At 32.6% G+C, this 21,652-nt stretch overlaps 1 protein-coding gene and 1 long non-coding RNA gene across 4 annotated transcripts in view; one reads left to right on the forward strand and one right to left on the reverse strand.

The window, feature by feature from the left end:
* Positions 1 to 9,951, reverse strand: part of LOC134691124 (uncharacterized) — a 34,964-nt gene extending 25,013 nt beyond the window's left edge. The window contains exon 1 of the long non-coding RNA XR_010102098.1: positions 9,793 to 9,951. This is a non-coding gene — a long non-coding RNA (uncharacterized LOC134691124). The remainder of the gene's footprint in view (positions 1 to 9,792) is intronic.
* On the forward strand, positions 1,458 to 19,480 carry LOC134691122 (collagen alpha-1(VIII) chain-like). Of its 3 annotated transcripts, none has more exons than XM_063551391.1 (4): positions 1,473 to 1,582; positions 12,979 to 12,999; positions 13,865 to 14,041; positions 19,023 to 19,480. In XM_063551391.1, the coding sequence occupies exons 3-4, from the start codon at positions 13,909 to 13,911 to the stop codon at positions 19,421 to 19,423; spliced, it is 534 nt and encodes a 177-aa protein (XP_063407461.1). In that variant the 5' UTR covers positions 1,473 to 1,582; positions 12,979 to 12,999; positions 13,865 to 13,908; the 3' UTR covers positions 19,424 to 19,480. The 3 variants fall into 3 exon arrangements, with proteins under 3 accessions (XP_063407462.1, XP_063407461.1, XP_063407463.1); XM_063551393.1 differs by having other exon boundaries at positions 19,026 to 19,480; XM_063551392.1 differs by lacking the exon at positions 12,979 to 12,999 and having other exon boundaries at positions 1,458 to 1,582.
* Positions 19,481 to 21,652: the final 2,172 nt, after the last annotated feature.

A 21,652-nucleotide genomic window follows, 5' to 3' on the forward strand; every position in this document is an offset into this window, starting at 1 on the left:
TGACCTAATCATAATCGAAATAATTGATTATCACTCTGGCAAAAATAATCACGAATATAATGCCTACCCATGTTAAAACTACAATAAAGTATAGCTGGCATCAATTATTTCTTAAATAAAGTACAATTCTTAAATAGATACTGGAGTTTGAATTACGATTTTTACCCATGTCTGTGTTGTTGGGGTAAAAAGCATGATAAAAATAGAAACTATCAACAATAACAAAAGAAAAAAAAAGGGAAACAAAATCAGCAGCAGTAAAAGATCAAACAACTGAAATTCTAGTCATGAATATATTCTAGCGTAATACATTGGAGCTTGGCTTTCTAATATCCATAAAAACATATTGCATTCTATTTCAAAAATGAAATGCCGACTACCGTTTTTTTTTAAATACATTGTACTTATTCAAGACGAGAAAAAAAATGAATAAATAATAATACAATGTATAATAGTGCACAAATATAACATTCATTTCCTTTTCCTGTTCTGGTAATTCAAGATATATTTGGTTGACATGCACTAGAAATTACCAATTGAGGGGAACTAACTCCGTAATTTGCTATCATTCTAACCAAAAGTTACCTGGAGATTACTCGAATTACCAGACACACAGAAACGAAAAAGCTACCATTCCTACCTCAAGATGAACGTTACTTCAAATTGGATGATAAATTTGGTTTGGTTTTTTTTTGTCAAATTTGAAATTCTTCTAAATTGCCTGACGTTTACAAAGACTTAAATATATATAACACAGTTCACACAGATTATAAACATGAATAAAACAAATTTTAGTTTTTGGAAAACTGCATGGAATTTTTCAATTTCAAACAATATTCTCAAGCTTAAACTTATTAAAAATTTTCGTTTTGCCTTATTCTACATGTGTAACTTCCAAAAAATATTTTTCGAATAAAAAGAAGCAATACACTATTCAAATTCAACATGCGTCGGTGTAAGTTATCACATCGGTGAAATATAATTGTATTAAATACAATTAAAACATGTGTTACGTAGCAAAAACAAGGAGATGCAATATTCGGAAATAATGATAATTTCAGATATATGAGAAGGTATATTAGACATGTAATTACAATGTTTAAATTAATATTTACGGATGGACAATAGCATCATTTTAATATAGATAGCCTATAACCTATTAGAAGATACAATCAACAACTCATGTTACTTAATTTAATTTACTGTTGATTATGTATAACATATCAAAAAAATATACATACAAGTTTTTTTTTTCTTTTTTAATTTTGATACAATCATCAATATTTAAGTGTAATTATTGTCAATTTTTTAATATATCTTGTGCGTAAACAACACAACCTGTTTCGCCAATTCTTTTAAAACCTTTTTTTTCAAATTAGAAGGATAATATTAAATTGACTTCGATTGACAAATACGTACCCGAATTCGTCAATATATCTGATAAATGTACGTGTCCACACGTGGGTTTATTTAGGGTATATAAGCAACTTTGCATCACATGAGACTCAAACAGCCGGAATCTTGGATGCACGACTGGGAGTTTTCCTTTTCTTGCTTGTGACAGTCCTACAGACAGTAGTCGGTAAGTTGAAATTTTAAAGATGTTATGTCAATATTATCTATATGTAGATATCCGAAAGGTTTGTTAGTTTTACTTCCTTTTTAAAATTAAATACTTTTGAAAATGTGTGCCTTTGCTCAATATAGAATTTGTAAAGAATAAAAAAAAAAGGATGTATATGAAAAAATATTGGATGAAACACCAAATGGAAAAAAAAATCTTCAAACAACAGCTTAATTCATACTTAAGAGGGGCAAGTACCAATTTTTTAACCGTTGCTAGGCAACATTTCTGTTGCCAAGGTTGTTTTTAAGCATATAATAAACAAAATTAAAGGGTATTTTCATTTGTGACTTCAAGTTCTTCTTGGACAAACAATATCATTTGCAAATATTAAAATTTTTACTGATAAAGCAATTAATATGTGATAATTTTCATTCTTCATAAAAACCGTTGCTAGGCAACCTTCCTTTCACCGGAACACAATAAAATCATTATTTTTTCTAGTGTCTACACTAAGACCATCATTGATATCAATTTAAACTTATTTGGAGAGGGGGCCAAAAATAGCCCTTATCATACCTTGTCCTTTCGACTGTTGAAATCTCGAAATTTTCACTTTTTCTAAGTACTCTTAAAACTTTGATGTTAGTATTCAAACAGTTATTACAATTTTAGAAGGAGTAGACATGGACGCAAATTATTAAAGCGTCATTTACTTATTTTGGCAATTTATATTCAGAAACTGGTTTTGATAACTATTTGTTCCTAAGATATGGATTAGCATTTAATATTAAAGAAACCATTCGTAAAGAACATGAATGTTGACAGAATTCCCCCCCCCCCCCTTTTCGCATATTCCATGTTTTAGTTTCCACGACACTGTCATAGGATCGTCAGACCTGAGGACATTAAGCATCACAGTTGCAAAGGCCTGTTTGGTATCCCAATAGCAAGTCACTGACTTTGCCTTGTTTAAACAATGGTAAATCAAGTAGCCCAAAATGCCATGCATATTCAGAACGACCAATGAGCTGCCCCAGTTTTTTAGTTTTGGAAGTTTGCATTCTTATAACACAACTATTAACCCTTGTCTTTATATATTAGACTGTTGAATAAAAGTATGTCGTAATATAGGTGTGTCGGAATAGCGGGGTTACTTGATACACATATCTGAAGTCCAGACTTGAAATATGTATTTGAACGTGAAACATATTTTATTTATTCTTTGGCAAGAACAAGATTTTCCATCTAAAATAACCTCTTTAAAATGTTTCAGTTTATTAAAATATGCTTATGAATCTTTTGTGGATAGTTGTCTCATTGGCAATCATACCACATCTTCTTTTTTATATTATGAAGTTTATGATGTAAATGACTCTCCGCCTCGTTGATATAAATGACTGTGAATGTGGTAATCCCAAACGTATAAATACTGAGGAAAAGTCGAAATTTTAAGTTTAAAAGAAGTCAAAATTTCGAGTTTCGAAAAAGTCGAAATTTCAAGTTTTAAAAAAGGTCGAAATTTCAAGATTTTAGAAAGTTAAAATTTCAAGATAAGAAAAGTTAAAATTTCGAGTTAAAGTCGAAATTTTGAGATTTGAAATGTCAAAGTATCGACTTTGAAAAAAAAGTTCACTGCCAATTTTATTTTTTCTATGTCCCTAATACGCTTCCGTACAATTTGGCTAAGTTTTTCATTTTGTGTATCCACATTTATAGTTCGTGATATAAAGTATTACTTCCATCACGGTGGGTATGGTTGTCCTGCGAGAGAACGTACTGTGCTTGTGATTCGGTCCTGACGGGTGCTGGTGATCAATGAAAAAATGTAAACAAAGACAAAAATGATGATTTTTGACGTTTTCACTCATAAAAAATGGAAGAAAACAGTTGAGATTTTTCAATTTCGTTTCTTATGGGTTCATATATAAACCATTACAAAATTGACCCTCTAAACTGTTTCAGTAAGCGTTACACAAAAATACTCATTTTCAGAAAATCTCGAACTGAAAAAAAAAACAAAAATGCTCATAGAGTCCGCTTTCTATACCGCAATCCACACGACAAAACAATTTTGTGAAAAAACATTGCAATTTATTAAAATTTAGCATTTTCTCAATTTATTCATGTCCTGATACTGTGCTGGTGGGTCCTGTCATTGTGCTGGTGGGTCCTGATACGGTGCTGGTGATTTTGGATAAGAAGTTGGTCATATTTGAAACAAATGTTACAAAATCAATAAAATTGGGCAGATAATTGTTGCCAACAGGATCTATGACTCCTATTTTAGCTCTTGTCCCTCCATTTGGCAGTTTAATATGTGTTTTCAAATGATCTTAACTTGTATTATATAATAACATAAAAGGGCAACATCTTTCGTCCAATATCAGATAACAATATATAGTATCTAAAATAAGTTAAAAATTCCACAATACTATATAATTCATTTTATGTGTCAATTTGTTCGAAAAAAGTCGAAAAGAAGAGTTTTTTTAATGTCATGATTATCTGTCGCTTTCTATAGATCTATGCTAAGCATTTATTTCAGATGACATGGACTCCTCACCCTGATGACCCTGCTGCCTTTCATAACTTTATCCGTATACATATATTTATAGATAAACAAAAGGCTGCAACTGGTATTTTTGTATTTAAAATGATTCGTTGTAACGAGAATATTTGTGGTGAATGAAAACTATGAGGGTCAAAATCTTAAATTGCTTAGAAATGTTGCTGGACCCAGTTTCGTTATCTGATCTGAATTTTCTGAAATGTGCAAGGTAGATAGACATTTTGATTGTTTTACTCGGTAATGAACCCTTGTGTTGATCCCATGCTAAACATAACAAAAATCTCTGTACAAAGGTCTGTGAATTTTCTACAAAAATAGTGATTTTATTTTCACTAAATTCTCTTTTTTCTACTAAATACAATAATGAACTATAAATAATAATGCTTTGCAAGAAGTTTCCCCTTGATATATGTACAAAATTATATCTCTATTATTCATTGTCTGTGCTGTTTTGATTCTATTGCAGTTTGCACATTTCGTAATTGACATTGTCATAAACCGTACACGAAAAGATAAAATATTGATATAAGTACTTAATTTGCATCTTTGAACCCCCACCCCGGCTTGTTTTTTAGGAGCCTGGGGTGTCTAAAAATGGTCGAATACAGACAGCCGAGTACGCATTTTACTTTCCAGGCGTGTTTATGTTGATTGTTAAAGTCCTGAAAACGGATAGATGGAAACAAAAATGTTTGATATATCTGGCTTTAGATTCAGTTTTTAAGGCTATATTTTAATATAATAATTCTATGAATTCACAATATAAAAAAATGCAGAAAAAAAATGAATGAAGTGAAATATCTTAGTAAGGAGTCATTACTACAGAGATGGTGTGTTTGACACACAAAACTTAAAAGCTTAGTGATATTACCAATATTAAAATAAAAGTTTATTTTAGTTGGGTATTTTTTCCATTTACTCATTTTTAATTATAATCAAGGCACATTCGATTTTTATTCATGAAAAATATTTAAATATAGAAAAGTAGGACACATTGTTCACTTCCTCCCCCGTAATTCTTTATCAAAAACATTTATTTTGAAATGAAAAAGCTAAGAAGTGTTTTCTAGGTTATCTCGTCTTTATTCTCTGACATATTCTAGCCTGCCCTTTCATAAATTAGTGATTTTTTTAGTGTTCTATCGAATTTTCGAAAAACAAATACCTGATAACCGCTTAGACACAAAAAAGAATATGTTGGAAAAATCTTACAGCAAGTGATTCTTAATAGCTATAGCCTCGGTCACACCTTACCGGATAGCTCGAACGGACGCCTAACGGATAAAAAAAGAGTTATCCGTTGACAAAATGTTTATCTGTTGGGAGTCCGTTGGTGTACTAACGAACATATAAAGAATGCCAAACGGACACACAACGGACAATGAACGGACGTGAAACGGATACGTACCGGACAGAACGGACGTCGAACGTACTTCCAACGGACGAGTACCGGATGAAACGGACACCTAACGGAAGCGTAACGGATAAAACGGATGAACAAAATAATCTGAAAATTAAAGGCAATAAACCATCTAAAAATTAAAGGCAATAAACCATGAGAAATTTCAGTTGGCATTTGTCCATTTTACATCCGGTAGACATCCGTTTTATCCGTTATCCTTCCGTTAATGTCCGTTTTACATCCGTTTTATCTGTTAGGCGTCCGGTAGACATCCGTTGGTGAATTGGTATGCCGGATCTCCAACGGATGCATAACGGATACAAAACGGACGAGTACCGTACAAAACGGATGCCTAACGGACGTTCAACGGACATTTTATCCGTAGGACGTCCGTTCAAAGTTTTGAACATGCTCAAAATTTTCCACCGGACAGAACGGACGTCAACGGATAAAACGGACGCTTAACGGACATGCAACGGATATGGACGGACGCCTAACGGATAAGAACGGACGTCTAACGGACATGAACGGATTGATAAAAAGTTATCCGTTAGGCGTCCGTTCGAGCTATCCGGTAAGGTGTGGCCGAGGCTTATAAGATACATTTTCTTTTACAATACAACTTTTAAATCTTACTGGAAACTATTCCAAGCTTTCACTGTAACCTCGCTCTAACTTATCCACCTCCCTCCCCACCCTCCCAAAAAAAAAACACCAAACAAACAAACCCGCAATACTATTGTAATTCTTATAGTCAGCACTCAATTGTTCACAAACAAATGTGTTTAAGCTGCTAAAGACATGATTCAAACGCTCAGAAAGTCCTTTGTTCTATATTTTGCTCTCCATTTTTATGCAAAACCTTTCACATTTTTATTTTATGGGTTATTGTTGAAGGTCGTACGATGACGTTTGGTTGTTAACACATACTTCCTTTCGTTTCTGATGGAAATTTGTCCATTGACAACAAACATACCACATCATCTACTTTATATTGTATAAATTACAACGTATTCTGGTGATCTTGCAAAATGATCGTATCCCGAAAATCGTAAACATATTTTCTTATCTTAAAAGGGGGCAAGAAGGGTTCCATTAACAGGCCAATAAATAAGATTACAGTTAATTTAAAAAAAAAATAAAAAAAATAGGGGTTTTTTCTCTCTCATAATAACAGTAAACAGATTCACAACAATGTCAATTTCAAGAAAGCAGACAACAGCTAATTAGTCAATAACAGTACAGCATCAATGATCTTGAATATATGCCACTTTTAACTAAAATATAAAAGCACAGAACCAGGACATAGGAGCACAGAACCAGGACCGTTTTTCTTATCACCAGCACAGCGTTAGGACAATTCTGTTTAACGAACTTGCACGACTTTTGCAATATAATATTGTTGTGATATACTTTGCATGGTACTTATGACACATCAGAGAAAAATTAAGCAACAACACAGTCGTTTTATTGCCGTTCTGATACAATGTAAACAAACCCACCAGCACAGAATCAGGACCCACCAGCACCCGTCAGGACCAAATCACCAGCACAGTACGGTTCTCTCGCAGGACAACCATACCCACCGTGTCCATGCTCAGGTTAACGAAGATTTGTTTCTATGCGAAGAAAAAAAAAAGGATTTGAATTACCCGATATATGGTCATTAACATGTTTGTTGATGGCACAGAGATTTCATGTATTTGTCCACCAGACAGCAACGAAACAACAGCGAAAAAACACAATTACCAATGAGACAAACTTACTAGTGTAAAGTAAGCCGTCGATAACAGCCGGTGCTGATATTCATGAGTACAGCAATGTTCGTATAGATAATTAAAGGCAAATGTGAAATCCTTGAATTTTGTGTTCGTAAAAAAGACAAAAAAATATTTACATACATGGCAGTGTTAACAAAATCTATAAGTATTTTTTTGTCATATTTATTTCAGTATATGGGACTTCCAAACTGTTCCCTTTGGTTTGAAGGTAGTGAAGTCAGCAACTGTAGTTTCAGTTTGTTCGTTTTTTAACGTGCTCGGACATTTGCCAAACTGAATAAAATCATTACATTTCTTATACCTGCAAAGTAAAACTTTGGTTGGCTTGCTTGCTTTGTTTGTATAATTGTTTATATAATCTTTGAAAATAAAATAGAAATCTTTAAACAATACATACATAGGCATAGTTTAACTTGGATATTTTATATGTTGTACAATATATAAACTAAGCAAACAAGCTAACCAAAGATTTGCTTTACATGCATTAGGAAATAAGCTGTAGTGATTTTATCCATATGTATATGCGACAAGATGGAACATTTGATATGTTTTGTGAAAATTGCAGCGTTGGGTCTATAATAAAAAAAGAAGATGTGGTATGATTGCCAATGAGACAGCTGTCCACAAGAGACCAAAATGACACAGACGTTGCGCACGATATTGGTGTCACTTTGGAAATGTGGATTAGAAGGCGGGTTATTCAAAATAAATCTCTTATCATAAACAATAGATAACCATGTTATGCATATCATTCGAAAGGAAATAAACCATAGAAATCAATAACATAGATGATTTTGTGCTTCGGATATTTTTTAATGAAAAACTTTGTTCATTTCGATGCCTATAACGTCATTTTAAGGGTGTCCCGCTGTTACAATTTTGTTTTATGTGCGTCCCTGAAATCCCATTGCGGATTCATTAGTTAGTGGAATGGTTTAAAATTTTACAACTGTATTGTATACATTATACGTTTTATGAAGTAATAGACGTTTTTAACTGTAAGAGAAGGAAGATCGTCAGGAGAGTTTAAATAAAAAAGTGAAAAAATGTCCCAATTAGCTGCTCAACCCGTAAAAAAACTTTCTGTCTTCATTTTCATAAGATATAACGGACGAAAATGGAAATTAATAATATCAGAAAAATTATACATGTACCGAAGAAGCTATCTGAAGTCATCATTATGTAACTGCGGTCTTATTTTAAAAACATCTTCATTTTCCCCGTGTCCAATAAAATGTCCCGAAGGACAAAATAACACAAAGAATAATTCAGAGGCTTTTTATCAAACGAAATTCTACTATATCTCTAATTTTTATCACCTGTTACCGGATATGAATGGAAAATACATTTAATTTCCTTTAAAATGATATGATTTGAACTTTTGTTTGAGTTGCAGGTAGAAAATCCGAACCGATCTAAAATGTCCAATAAAATGTCCTTGTAACCGTAATTTAACGTTCGCGTTTTCATAACGTTAAACTGTATACGAAATTTCTTGCATATTTATCATAACATAACTTCATGAAATGGTCTGATCTATATAAAATAAAGTTCTCGTTTAATATGCACAATTGGCATTCATACCACATCTTCTTTTTATATATTTAAATCATTTCGCACGACATCAAATTGTCATTTTGTGTATTGTTGCAGACAATTCTTCGCAGAAATTAAAAGTTCTTCGTGTATCTAATTTTTTTTTTTAATTCAATGGAATTTTGAATTTGCACCGGCTGGAAAAATTAAAACCCTATAAAGAAGCAACTTAGAACATCTCTTTACTTTAAGCGGCACTTTCACACGAGTAGAATATAAGGTCAACGTTTTAAACTTTTCGTTGGACAACGCGGTCGAAATCGTTGTTTTATAAGGAACGTCGTGTAACGCTAAGTGGCACCAATACCGTGCGTAACGTCACTGTAGAAATTAACATTTATAGATCACCGTATGGCCTTCAACAATGATCAAAGCCCATACCGCATAGTCAGCTATAAAAGACCCCGATATGACAATGTAAAACAATTCAAACGAGAAAACTAACAGCATTGATTATATATATAAAAAAGAATGAACGAAAAACAAATATGTAACACAAATACAAACGACAACCACTGAAATACAGGCCCCTATACAATATATATTTTTTTATGGGATAGATTTCTTGTCCTTTTATATATTTGATTGGACCGGTTTGGTTTTTTTTTATATTGTTTTACACAAGGATTTGTATAGTTAGAAAATGTAAATTTTATCACTCATTTCCGTATTTTGAGGAAGGAGTATAAAAATAGAAAATGATGTTAGGACCGCCCAATAGGCGGGATAGGGTGAGGTCACTTCGGTCATTATTCAAATTCATTCTATGGATCCGTGTACTCTTACTGCGATCGTAAAAGTTATTTATTACACCAGAACCATTTTAAACTTATTATTTTAAGCATAAAGTTTGATAAATATGGATTGTTATACTTACTTATCGGGTGTCAGTTTGTTTAGGTGATGAAATGTCCGCCATTAATCAAGGCATGTTTAGCATTTCCCAGATGCATCACGGGTAATCTCACAAAATCTCTCGCCGCATAAGATATTATACTACAGTCTATGCAAAAGCCCACGAGATTCCAATCCTTCTAACTATACAAATCCTTGTTTTACACAAGTAATCTTTGGGCCATTAAAAGCTTACTTTTCAGCATTGAACCTATGACTGCTTACTTTACTAAATTATGTCTTTGTTGGAAAGATGTTTCATTTGGCACTCATACCCTCTCTTCTTATTTGTATATACAAAGCACGTTTTAGAAAGAAGAAAAAAATAGGTAATATGACACCCACTATGATCCAGAGACTTTTAATTTTATTTTACATTTGTCAACAGGACAGCAGCCGAACGATAAAAAAAACTCTCAGGTATATTTTGTGATGAAATTAGCAACGAACGGATATTATCGATGGATGAAACTATAAAAAATGTATTGAGCTATTATACCGTACCCAATCAGTGGCGGATCCAGGGGGCGGGGGTTCCGGGGATTTTTTGGACAATCAGTGCATTTGGATGGGGACATGTAGTTGGAACCCCTCCCCTCTTGTCCAGGTTTAGGACCCCCTTTTTAAAATAGCTGGATCCGCCCATGCCGCTTTCATAACACTTATTTTTAGCATACTGAATATTATGATGTTCTTACTATTAGTTCAGGTCCTGATAAAAAACAAATACACATTAAGTACAGAGAGAAGTGTTTCAATGAAAGTTTTCGTGTTTTTCTAGGCAGAAATGATTTTGGAATCACATTATACAGGTTTGTACGACTTTGCCCCCCGCAGAGCTATAGAAAAACAGTACATTAACGGGTGTTACACGGACTCTTTTGAGATGATACACGGACTCTTTTTAGTTGTTACACGGACACTTTTTATGAATAGAATCACTCGTGCATGATCAGTGAGTTCATGGGCACTGTAACTTTCAATTAGATTTGAACTTTTTGATTCACCGACTTATTTCCTGTCTTTTTATTGAACAAAATATTTATAAGTTTTTATCAATATCTTTTTCAAACATTTCCAGTAAAATACTATTTATATCAGTACACTAAGGGATTAGAAATTTAACTTCAAAAGGGAGTGAGTATGGTTTCTCCTCTGAAATAGATATTTAATTTGATCCCAAAATATTATGGTCAAGCAGATGACAATTGTTTTGCATGATTCCTGATTTTCCGAATACCGTAAATAGTGCTAATTTAAACAAAACTATTTGGGTGAAGGCGTTGGAAAAGAAAATTGTTGATAGACTTAAAAAAAAGAACATACCGCCCCCTTTATGAAGCAAAATATTCGGTCAATAAATGTTTTCTTTATTATATAGACATGAATAGTATTTTGGACAAGCTGAAAGTAAAGAAATAATGATATTAACGTGTATATTTCAATAAAAATAAGACTGGAAATAAGTAAATAAAAATCAAATCTTATCAAAAAATTAAATCCCTATCAACTCACCAATGCACGATTGATCATATAAATAAAAAAAAGTGTTCATGTAATACAGTCACGTCCAAATAAGCAGCAAATCTAGAAGAAATTCATTCAACTTGTGTCATCAATTTTGGGAGGTAAGCTGCGATTGGATCATAATGTAACACGTGTTTAATCTCGATCAACACTTGCAGATCTAGAGACGAGCATGCATTTAAAAAAAAAATAAAGTATATGCCTGAATATATATTATATTAAGACAAAATCCATTTTTTTTTATAAACATTTCATTCACTAATGAAGTAGGAAATTCATTATTTTGATACATATATATTATTATCGAATTTATATCAGTGGTGGATCCAGGTCCAAATCCAGGACAAAACAGGGGGGGGGTCCAACTTTATGTCCCCATTTGAAATTCATTGATCGTCCAAAGAAAGGGTTGTTCCAACCCCCCGGGACCCCCCCTACTGAATATTTAATTCATGTATCGAGCGACAAACGCGGGATTTCTATGATTTTTTAAAAGGGGGAATGGTGGGATAGAATATATTACTTTTTTACGAAGTTGCATTTTAAAAAGTCTTGTATGTGTACAACATTCATCTTTTACTTGAACTGGTTCTTTTTTTATCAAATTATTATTAGATTCCTGATTTTTTTTCTTGAAATGTAAGTATAGTTTTCGAAAAAAATCTCGGTTGAAGGAAAATGAAATTGAAAAAAATGTGTTTATACTAAAACTCACATTTACTGCTTTATGGCTAAATAAGTTTCCCAAATGTTTAGTCTTGCAAAATGAATTATTACTTTCAAGAAACGTCGTACAAGTCAGATAAAAAACAAAAGTAACAAAAGAAACAGGCCGGTAACAACCAGCCGAATAGTTTTTCTGCACTTTCGCCTCGGACCTTGACCCGACTACTCGTGCAGAAAACTATCCGGCAAGGGTGGTTACCGGCCTGTTTCTTTGTTACCTTTGTATTTTATCTAATACTTAAAAGAGCTCAAATGATTTTCTTACTGGACAGTAGTCACTAAGTCTTCATTGGATATTACACTGTGTCATGTCGTGAAATTAATGCAGGTTCAATTCATAACAATGGACAAAACCGGTTCAACTTCTTTTGCAAGGAGAAAAAGAAAGTCGAATCGTGAAGCCAATAAACAATATTTTTTTAATCTGAGCATGCATATTGAAGATTACGTTATATATTTTACATTAAATAAATTATATTTGCAAAATAAAAACTTTGGTAATGACAGTCCCAGACAATATGTTAGTTGACTGTTTTCCCACTAATTCCACGTGGTTTAAGTAGTAGTTTACTTGTAGTAGCCCACAATGCACTGTAGTTCATTGAGTCGAGTGGTCAGTTATTCAAGGCCATACTCTGGCCTTGTGTTTTGGAAATTACTATATGTATGCAAATATATATCCTGACGTCAGAAAAACTAGAATTCTCGACCTGTTACAAAGAGCTTCGATTCTTTTGATGTATTTCAACTGGGTTTCAATGGGTAATCGGAATCCATTTTTCTATTTTTAGATATTATAGTATATATACGACTAGGTTGTCCGTTCACTTTTCGCGGGCTCGTTTTTCTCGTGCTAGAGACTCATTTGTCCATCCAGGCATGTATATTTAAACCTCGTCTGGACTATTTTTTTCAGATTGGGATAACTTTCGTCCTGGTAAGTTGTACTTTAAATTTATTTTATTCGTTTTCAATGATTTATTTCTCTACATTTGATTATTTTTTTTCTAATTTTAGAGTCAAACATTTCTTTCGTCTTATATGACATGCAGTTTTAATCATTATTTCTGAATCCTTGACTCTTCGGACTCTTTTTTAACCGGTCTCATCATGACTATATGCAATAAGTCACCTATACCTGTCTATGTACAATATTTATATAAGAAGATGTGGTATGAGTGCCAATGAGACAACTCTCCATCTAAGTCACAATTTATAAAGGTAAACTATTATAGATCAAAGTATGGTCTTCAACAGGTTGGGAACAAACCCCCTGGATGGTGATTATACCTGTATAGAGGGATAAACCTTCTTTAGAGGGATAAAATTATCTCTCTTTAGACGGGTATTTGTGTTTGCACTGGATTTATCCGAAATTTTATGCATGTTTAATGCATGCGAACCAAGATGGCCGACATTGGTAAAAATAGTACATAGGGTAAAATGCAATTTTTGGCTTTGTCTCAGAAACCAAGCATTTTGAGCAAATCTGATTGCCCTATTTTTTCGTAAGGCCAAGGTCTATCTGTCTTGAAATTTTCAAAGTATCTTAACAACTGAGCCAAGTTCTTTCTACATAGAGATAATTGTAAGCAGCATGAATGTTCAGTAAAGTAAGATGTACTAACACAAAACCATAACAAAAACACAATTTTGTCATGAATCCATCTGTGTCCTACGTTTATCATGATATGCACATAAACAAAGGTGAGCGACACGGGCTCTTTAGAGCCTCTAGTTTTTTCTTGTCGTGAGTGTTAAAAGATATATCTACAGTAAAATTGTTTGTTTCTTTTTTGTAGAACTCATACGCTGAAAGAAGAACGTCATTACATTGGTAGTTAGGATGATTACGTGTCCAACGATCGTCATTTTCATAGCCATGTATTTGCCCTTCATAGCGTGCAGTTCACAGTCATGTGTTAAGGACATTATACATGATTTTGAACAGATGAAAGTGGACGTGGCAAGGTCTAAAGGTATATATGGAATACTTTGTTCAAAGATAAATCTTTAACTGTCATTTTTGTCGAGCCTTCGACTTTAGTCGAAAAAGCGAGACTAAGCGATCCTACTTTCCGTCGGCGTCGGCGTCGTCGGCGGCGTCAACAAATATTCACTCTGTGGTTAAAGTTTTTGAAATTTTAATAACTTTCTTCAACTATACTGGATTTCTACCAAACTTGGACAGAAGCTTGTTTATGATAATAAGATAGTATCCTGAAGTAAATTTTGTAAAAATAAAATTCCATTTTTTCCGTATTTTACTATAAATGGACTTAGTTTTTTCTGCGGGGAAACAAAACATTCACTCTGTGGTTAAAGTTTTTAGAATTTTAATAACTTTCTCCAACTATCCTGGGTTTGTACAAAACTTGGACAGAAGCTTGTTTATGATCATAAGATAATATCCAGAAGTAAATTTTGTAAAAATAAAATTCCATTTTTTCCGTATTTTACTTATAAATGGACTTAGATTTTCTTACAATCATAAAATAGTAACAAGAGGAATATTTTTATTGATCTTTCCTCATTGTTGTTAAGCCTGAGATTTACAGCAAAAATAGGCGAGACACTGGGTTCCGTGGAACCCTTACAAATTTTTGTAATTGTCAGTGGCATGTGAGCAATAGGAACAAGTGAGATTTTCTTATTATGGTTTTTATCATTGTTACTTTGTCGAAAGACAAATATTTTCTGTCATCTTTCGACTGAGTTTTACGTTTAAGGATTGTGTACCCTTGTGCTGATCCAATGCTAAACATATGGAAATTTTATAAAAAATCCATTCTTTCCCCTTGATGTCGAAATTCGGGGACTGATATAGTATTATGGCATGCAGTGCTAGCATTGATTACCTTAAAACACATATATGAATTTAGTTATTGGTAAATACAAATATAAATATGGATCAAATCAAGTACACCTTCTAAGTTGCACTCGCCTTTAGTGACTTTGAAAGTTTGTTTAAGAACTCTTTGTAAACAATAAAACGCTGGCACATCATAGAAAAGCAATAATTGATCTATGTTTAAAATTTAAGAACAGTAAAATCTCTATTTTAAGACTTGATTTTCAATTAAAAAAAAAAAGGGTTTATTTGACACATAGTATCTTTTTCTAGTAAATTCAATGAAACAGTAACATTCAAAATTCAAAATTCAAAATATTTTATTGGGCAAAGCACATATGATACAATGCGCATTCCAAGATACAAACACATTAAACATGACAATTTATGCAAATAAAATATAAAGAAAACATTTCCAAGTACTAATTATATATATTATATCACAGTATTACACTTATGGTAGACCAACTGACATTAGATTTTTATTACTAACTCCAAAGCTTGACTTCAATAATTACATATTTGTCTAGTGTCAACCAGATTTACTGGGTAAGTAAATAAATCGTTGATATAATATCATCATCATTATTAAGGTTTTTGAAAATATCAAACTTCTCTCGAAGGTCTTTATATAGAGGACAATATAAAAGAAAATGAACTTCATCTTCCACTTTATCTTTACAAAGTTTGCAATATCTTTCACTTTGCCGAAATTTTTGGTTTGCTATACCTCCCAGTTTCAATTGCAATTGAAGGTGCACTTATTCTAATAATGGTAAGCAGTGATCTTTCATATTTCTTAATATCAAATCTTAAGTAAGCTTTCAAGTCAAATGATGAGCCCATTTTACAATAAAATCTTAGTTTACTTGTGTTATTAGATTTAATATTCTCAAGTTGACCCAAAATCTTGCATTAATAAATGTTTTTCAGTGAGTCCTCAAACATATTGTGATATTTGAAGTGAATCAAAGTTGACTAACTTTTTTAGTTTATGTAATGATTGTACCCAGCAAGAGCTCTTTTGTGTATACAATTTTTTTTATCTTCATTGAATGCAGATTTTAATAAATCAAATTTTGGGATGTTTCCAACTTCAATGTCAGTTAACCTAGCATAGTATTTAAACATTAGTTTATATGATATAAAACACACTGGATATAGCTCAGGTTCTGTACGTAAAGCTAAATTGTAAGCCTTACCATGAACACCAAGAACATTTTTCATAATAATATTCTGAACCTTTTCAAATGGTAGTGTATCAGCAGTGCAAAGATTTATATTAAAATCTGAGATCCATAATTCATAATTGGTGAAATTAATGGGTTGAAATATCTTGCCCATTTGTCCACTGCAATACAATTAGAATATGGTAATTTTGATTTTAAGGCGAAATATGCCTTACGTGCTTTATCAGCAAGATTTCCAGCTGCTATATTAAGTTTACCTCTATTGTTGAAGATTATACCTAAGTATTTATATTCTGTAGCAGATTCTAATGGTTGGGGACCAAAATAAAAATGTTTATCTAATAGAGATCTATTTTTACTCTTTGATAAAATCAGTTTGGGTTTTATTGGTGTTCACATTTAGGCCCCAATCAATACAAAAGGATTGTAAGGCATCCACACGGTGTTGCAAGCCATTCGGTGTTTCTGAACTTGAGATTAAATCATCTGCATACAGAAGATGACTAAAGTTATTCTGATTTAAATTAACTGGATCAGATAATAATGCTTTGCGCGAATTTTTCCCGTCGTATATATGTACAAAAAAGCCTATCTCCATTATTCGTTATATTTGTTATTTTTATACTATTGCAGTTTGAAAAACTCGTATTTGACTGGCTACAGAAGATGTCATAAATCTAGGCTAAGGGTTCGTGCCACCATTAATTTATCTGAATATTGCGCTCGTTTGGAAGACGAATAACGAGAGGTTTTTATACGTTTTTTATACTGTTAAAGTCCTATCAAACTTCCTATATCCTAACTTTGATTAAACACTCTGTAATGTTTTCTAACCCCTTACACCTTGCTCAGTACTTGCCACTTCAGAAAAGGGATTCATCTAAGATAGATTACTTTATAAGAGGACGATCGTTTGGTTTTCCTGGACATTGGACAGTTTTGAAATAGATATGCTTACCTGTTTAGAACTACGGTGATATAAGAAAATGTAAATATTATGCCTTACAAAATACAGAAACAATACATACATCTATAATACTAAAATTACGAGGTCCAATTTGTCAGCCGTCATCACGTAAAAACGACGAATCACAGAATTCAACTTTATATATAACTAATATAGTACAAAGGTGTAGATTAAAAATTACACCACTCCAGGCCCTTTTGTTTTCCACGTAATTAAAATTGCCAATAATTAAGAAGTTCCGGGTCGAGTCCGATACCGATACCAATAGTATATTTAAGAAATAATTCATGGAAGCCATAGATTTGTTGGAAATTTACACATGGCCTGGGCCGTGATATTCGAATTTTATCCAGAGCGTTAGCGAGGGATAAAATTAACGAATATCACGGCCCAGGCCATGTGTAAATTTACAACAAATCTATGGCTTCCATGAATTATTTCGATTCTAATAGGACAAATAAGTTAATTTAAATACTGAAGCGAGGGTTGGTATGCCGTGTGTGAAGCTGTTCTTTTTTACTCCTTGTTAGATAAAGCTCAAATATTCTCATACATCTTTAACTTGCAATAATTATTTCGTTAACAACCGCTAGAAAAAATATGTTTAATTCTCAAACCCAATATTTGCGATTTTTAATTTACATGTTTTCTCGTAAGCTACCGTCAAATCCAAAATTGACATTTCGTAAAGAAGGAGCTGCCATGTTGACTCGCTGAATCAAAGGCAATAGAATAGAAAACCTCAGAATTCCATTTTAATACAATATTATACGAACTTCGTTGGTTACAAAAAAGTTTTTATTTTTGTGATATTGTCTAAATATTGTTTTTATACTGCAATTTAAATTAGTATATTGATATTTTTTTAAATCGTGACATAAATATCAAGCTTATTTGCATCCCTTAATGAACCCCTCATTGTAGAGAAAGTGTTCCATGATGAAATTGACATTGCACAAAATATACAGTGTTACTATATTTAGGAAATAAAACAAAACTAGTTGCAATACATTAATTCTTTTTATTATGCATCTGAATAAGAATAAAAGTTCTGTAATGTTTTTTGTTTCATTAAAATTAGTAATACAATAAATTTGGCAAAGCGTTTGCAATGTAGGTTCAAAAACATGTGGATTTACGTGGGAGGTATATTGTAACACCCATTATTATGTATATCTCTGAGTCTGCGCTAAGTATAGATATATCGAGAATTTTCACACAGTGTTGTTTACAAAGCGAAAGAAGCACGTCATATTAGAATCACCTGTTACCTATTACCTTATCTGTACGTTCCGCATCTGACAGGCGCACCACCAAACGGTGTATTCAGGATTAATATGCTATATATACGGGTCATAATCACAAGGTTGACACTACTAAATTGTCAAATTGTTACCTATTGTAATATTTTAATCAGTAAGACTTTCTAAGATAACAATACGAATACTAAAAATCTGGACTAAAAATAGGGCGTATAGGTACAGTTTTCTATTTGTTAGTGGGCATGACGTAAAACTGCGAAACAAAAAATTTAACTTTATTTATAACTAATATAGACAATGCTGTTGACTCCATTCCAGGACATATTGTTTTCCAAATAATAAATATTACCAATAATTGATAAGTTCAAGTTCGACGGGTTCAAACAAAGATTTGAAAGCAGAGAAAACTGCCGTGTATCTTATAATCTTTATCAGATGACAATACTAATACTAAAATAAGGCTTGCGCATAGTTATATACTTTAATTCAGTCACGGACCCGTGAGATCACGGGTGTGTTCTAGTAGTGTTGAAATTAAATAAGAAAGCCTATAGGAGTAGAATTCCGTTGACAAAAAAGTTTGCTCTTTTAGGAACGTAACTTGTCGTTCTCCTTAAACTGATTGAATTAAATATTTTAGTTCTAAGTTTAATTGTTATAACTGATTAAACTTTTTTTTTATTTATACAGCAGCAGTCAAGACAGCATTTTTTGCTGCACTTTCTCCGCATTTTACATTAACTGGAATAAATGCGATTTTGAAATTCGATGACGTGAAATTGAACAGAGGTGAAGCATATGATCCATCAACAGGCGTGTTTACAGCAAGGGTTCCAGGACTATACCATTTCTCATGTATGATTTTGGCAAATCATGGTGCCGTAGTTCATTACCAACTGAACAAGAATGATCAGCCATATATTCTAGGTTACTCACATAAAGGACTATCTGCGGACTCTAGTACAATTAGCGCTGTGATGGAGCTAGCAGCTGGAGATCGAGTATTCATCAAACATAGACATACTGGAGCTTCAGAAGTTGTTTTTGGGGCAGCTCACACGTCCTTTTCTGGATATTTCATAGCACCTTGATTTTTCTTGTTTTTTCATGCTGTTGTACTTGACTAATAAAGGTAATTCAATATAAAACCTATTTACAATGTATATAACGTGGTACAATATGATGACGTTTGGTTAACTATTTCAATATGATAGCAGACACGTCTTTGGCAAAATTTCATCACTTATTAAATCAAATATCAAGTGATGAGGACACCTAATTGAAAAATTACCTGAAAAGAAACGATTACAATTACTTGCACGGAAGCAGGTTACTGGAGACGTTTTTTGTACATTTGGATGGAGAGTTGTCTCATTGGCACTCGCACCACATCTTCCTATAGGTGTAATACCACCATTGATTTTCCCCTATTAGTCTTTGTTAAATTTGCACTTTTCAAAAAAATGTGCAGAATTTATCTTTGTTTCAAATAAAGAAATACTTGGCATGAGTAAAGTTTTATCCTGTCCAGTTCTATAGAAAAAGTTTCACATAACATTTCATTGCATATAAGAAAAGAACCAACATTTGAAGTTAACCAATCAAATTTCTCCCCTTATTCTATCTGTGTACAAGGTTTAGTCACCATGTAGCCTCAAAATTACAAAATTTTCTATAGAAATCACAAATAAAAAATAATGGTGTTTTGAAATACCCAAGACATATGTTTATGACACAGAAATAGTTTTACTGCATTAAAATGTAGGATTAATTACCTACAACGGTCAAATTCAAGGGAATATTTTTTTAGACCTACTTTCGCAACCGGATGTGACGTACCATGATTTGGTGGTATTACACCTATATCTATATATTTATATATAAGATGACGTATGAGTGCCAATAAGACAACTCTTTATCCAAGTCACAATTTTTAAAAGTAAACTATTATAGATGGTCAAAGTACGGTCTTCAACACGGAGCCTTGGCTTACACAAAATAGCAAGCAATAAATAACCACAACAATTACTTGTAAAACCATTCAAACTGGAAAACAAACGGTATAATCTTATAAAAATAGGATAAACACTTTGTGAACCACATCAACAAACGACAACTACTAGACATCAGGTTCCTGATTTAGACCAGATGCAAATAAATGCAGCGGGTACACATCAACCATTAATTTATTTATGTACCTGTTATTTGTACAATAGTCGGCTGATTGCAGGATAAAACACTTTTAATGGTATACAACAACAATCAATATCATGGAAGATTTCATTCATCTTATTTGGCATAAAGAAATGCATTTAAAAAACCAATAGTCGTGTATGAAATAGAATGGAAAGTCAATAATCAAATTTAGGCAAAATTAAAATCTCAAACAAATCAAACGAATGGAAAAACAACTAACATATTTCTAGTTTGGTGCAGGTATTTCTTTATGCAGAAACTTGTGAATAAAACCTGGTTTTATAGTTAGCTTAAACGCTTATTTGCACGACAATCACTTAGAGTTCCATTTCATTGATAACCGTGAGTGAGCAAAAAAGACACAACAGGTTAAAATTTCCACATTATGTCAAAATTTCAATTACTATAAATAAAGGCAACAGTAGTATACCGCTATTCAAACTTCAATTAAAAACAAGGATAATAGATATACCGAGCCACCTTGAAAGATCATAACCAACAATAGACTAAAAAGTAAAGGTTAAACATATACATAGACAAAATAAAATCAACACTATTACACATAACTTATTGTATAGAATGTTATATAATAATAAAAAGACAGCAAATTAAAATTCAATTGAACGTCTAGAACCTTCATAATAAATTTTTAACCCCATATTTAAATACACCCAACAGGTCCCAGCACTTTAAGTATTAGCTTATTGTTTCAAAATCATCGGTATATTTGCCGGCGAGGTTCATGAAGGCCAAATATTAACCTGGTATGGATGTAATTCAGAACATATGAAGTTTATAATTCTCTTTTAAGACTTCCTTCTTGTGTTTGTCTAATAGCCAAGTTGCCAATCAAAGACGTCTTATTATTCCTGTCAGGCGTAGATGTACAGATATTGAATTAATTGTTCATAAACTTCGACATCTAAAAGGAGAATGATTATAACCACATTAAAGACATGAATGACTTTAATTGTAATGTAGTTTATGACGAAACATGTGAACTGATTGCTATCGTGCCCTTCCGGAGCACATGAGACCACCCGCATACTTTGGTGGGGTTCGTGTTGATTAGTCTTCAGTCTTCTATGTTGTGTCATGTATATCATTATTTGACTGTCTTTTTC

This window comes from Mytilus trossulus, chromosome 11, assembly GCF_036588685.1.
Source record: "Mytilus trossulus isolate FHL-02 chromosome 11, PNRI_Mtr1.1.1.hap1, whole genome shotgun sequence".
Classification (NCBI taxonomy): Eukaryota; Metazoa; Mollusca; class Bivalvia; order Mytilida; family Mytilidae; genus Mytilus; species Mytilus trossulus.

What these genes read in the sequence shown, in the direction of transcription:
- LOC134691122 (XM_063551392.1), top strand. Translation starts at nt 13,909, where the DNA reads ATGATTACGTGTCCAACGATCGTCATTTTCATAGCCATGTATTTGCCC. An exon ending in GGACGTGGCAAGGTCTAAAG is followed by an intron (nt 14,042 to 19,022) that starts GTATATATGGAA and finishes TTATTTATACAG; the next exon opens with CAGCAGTCAAGACAGCATTT.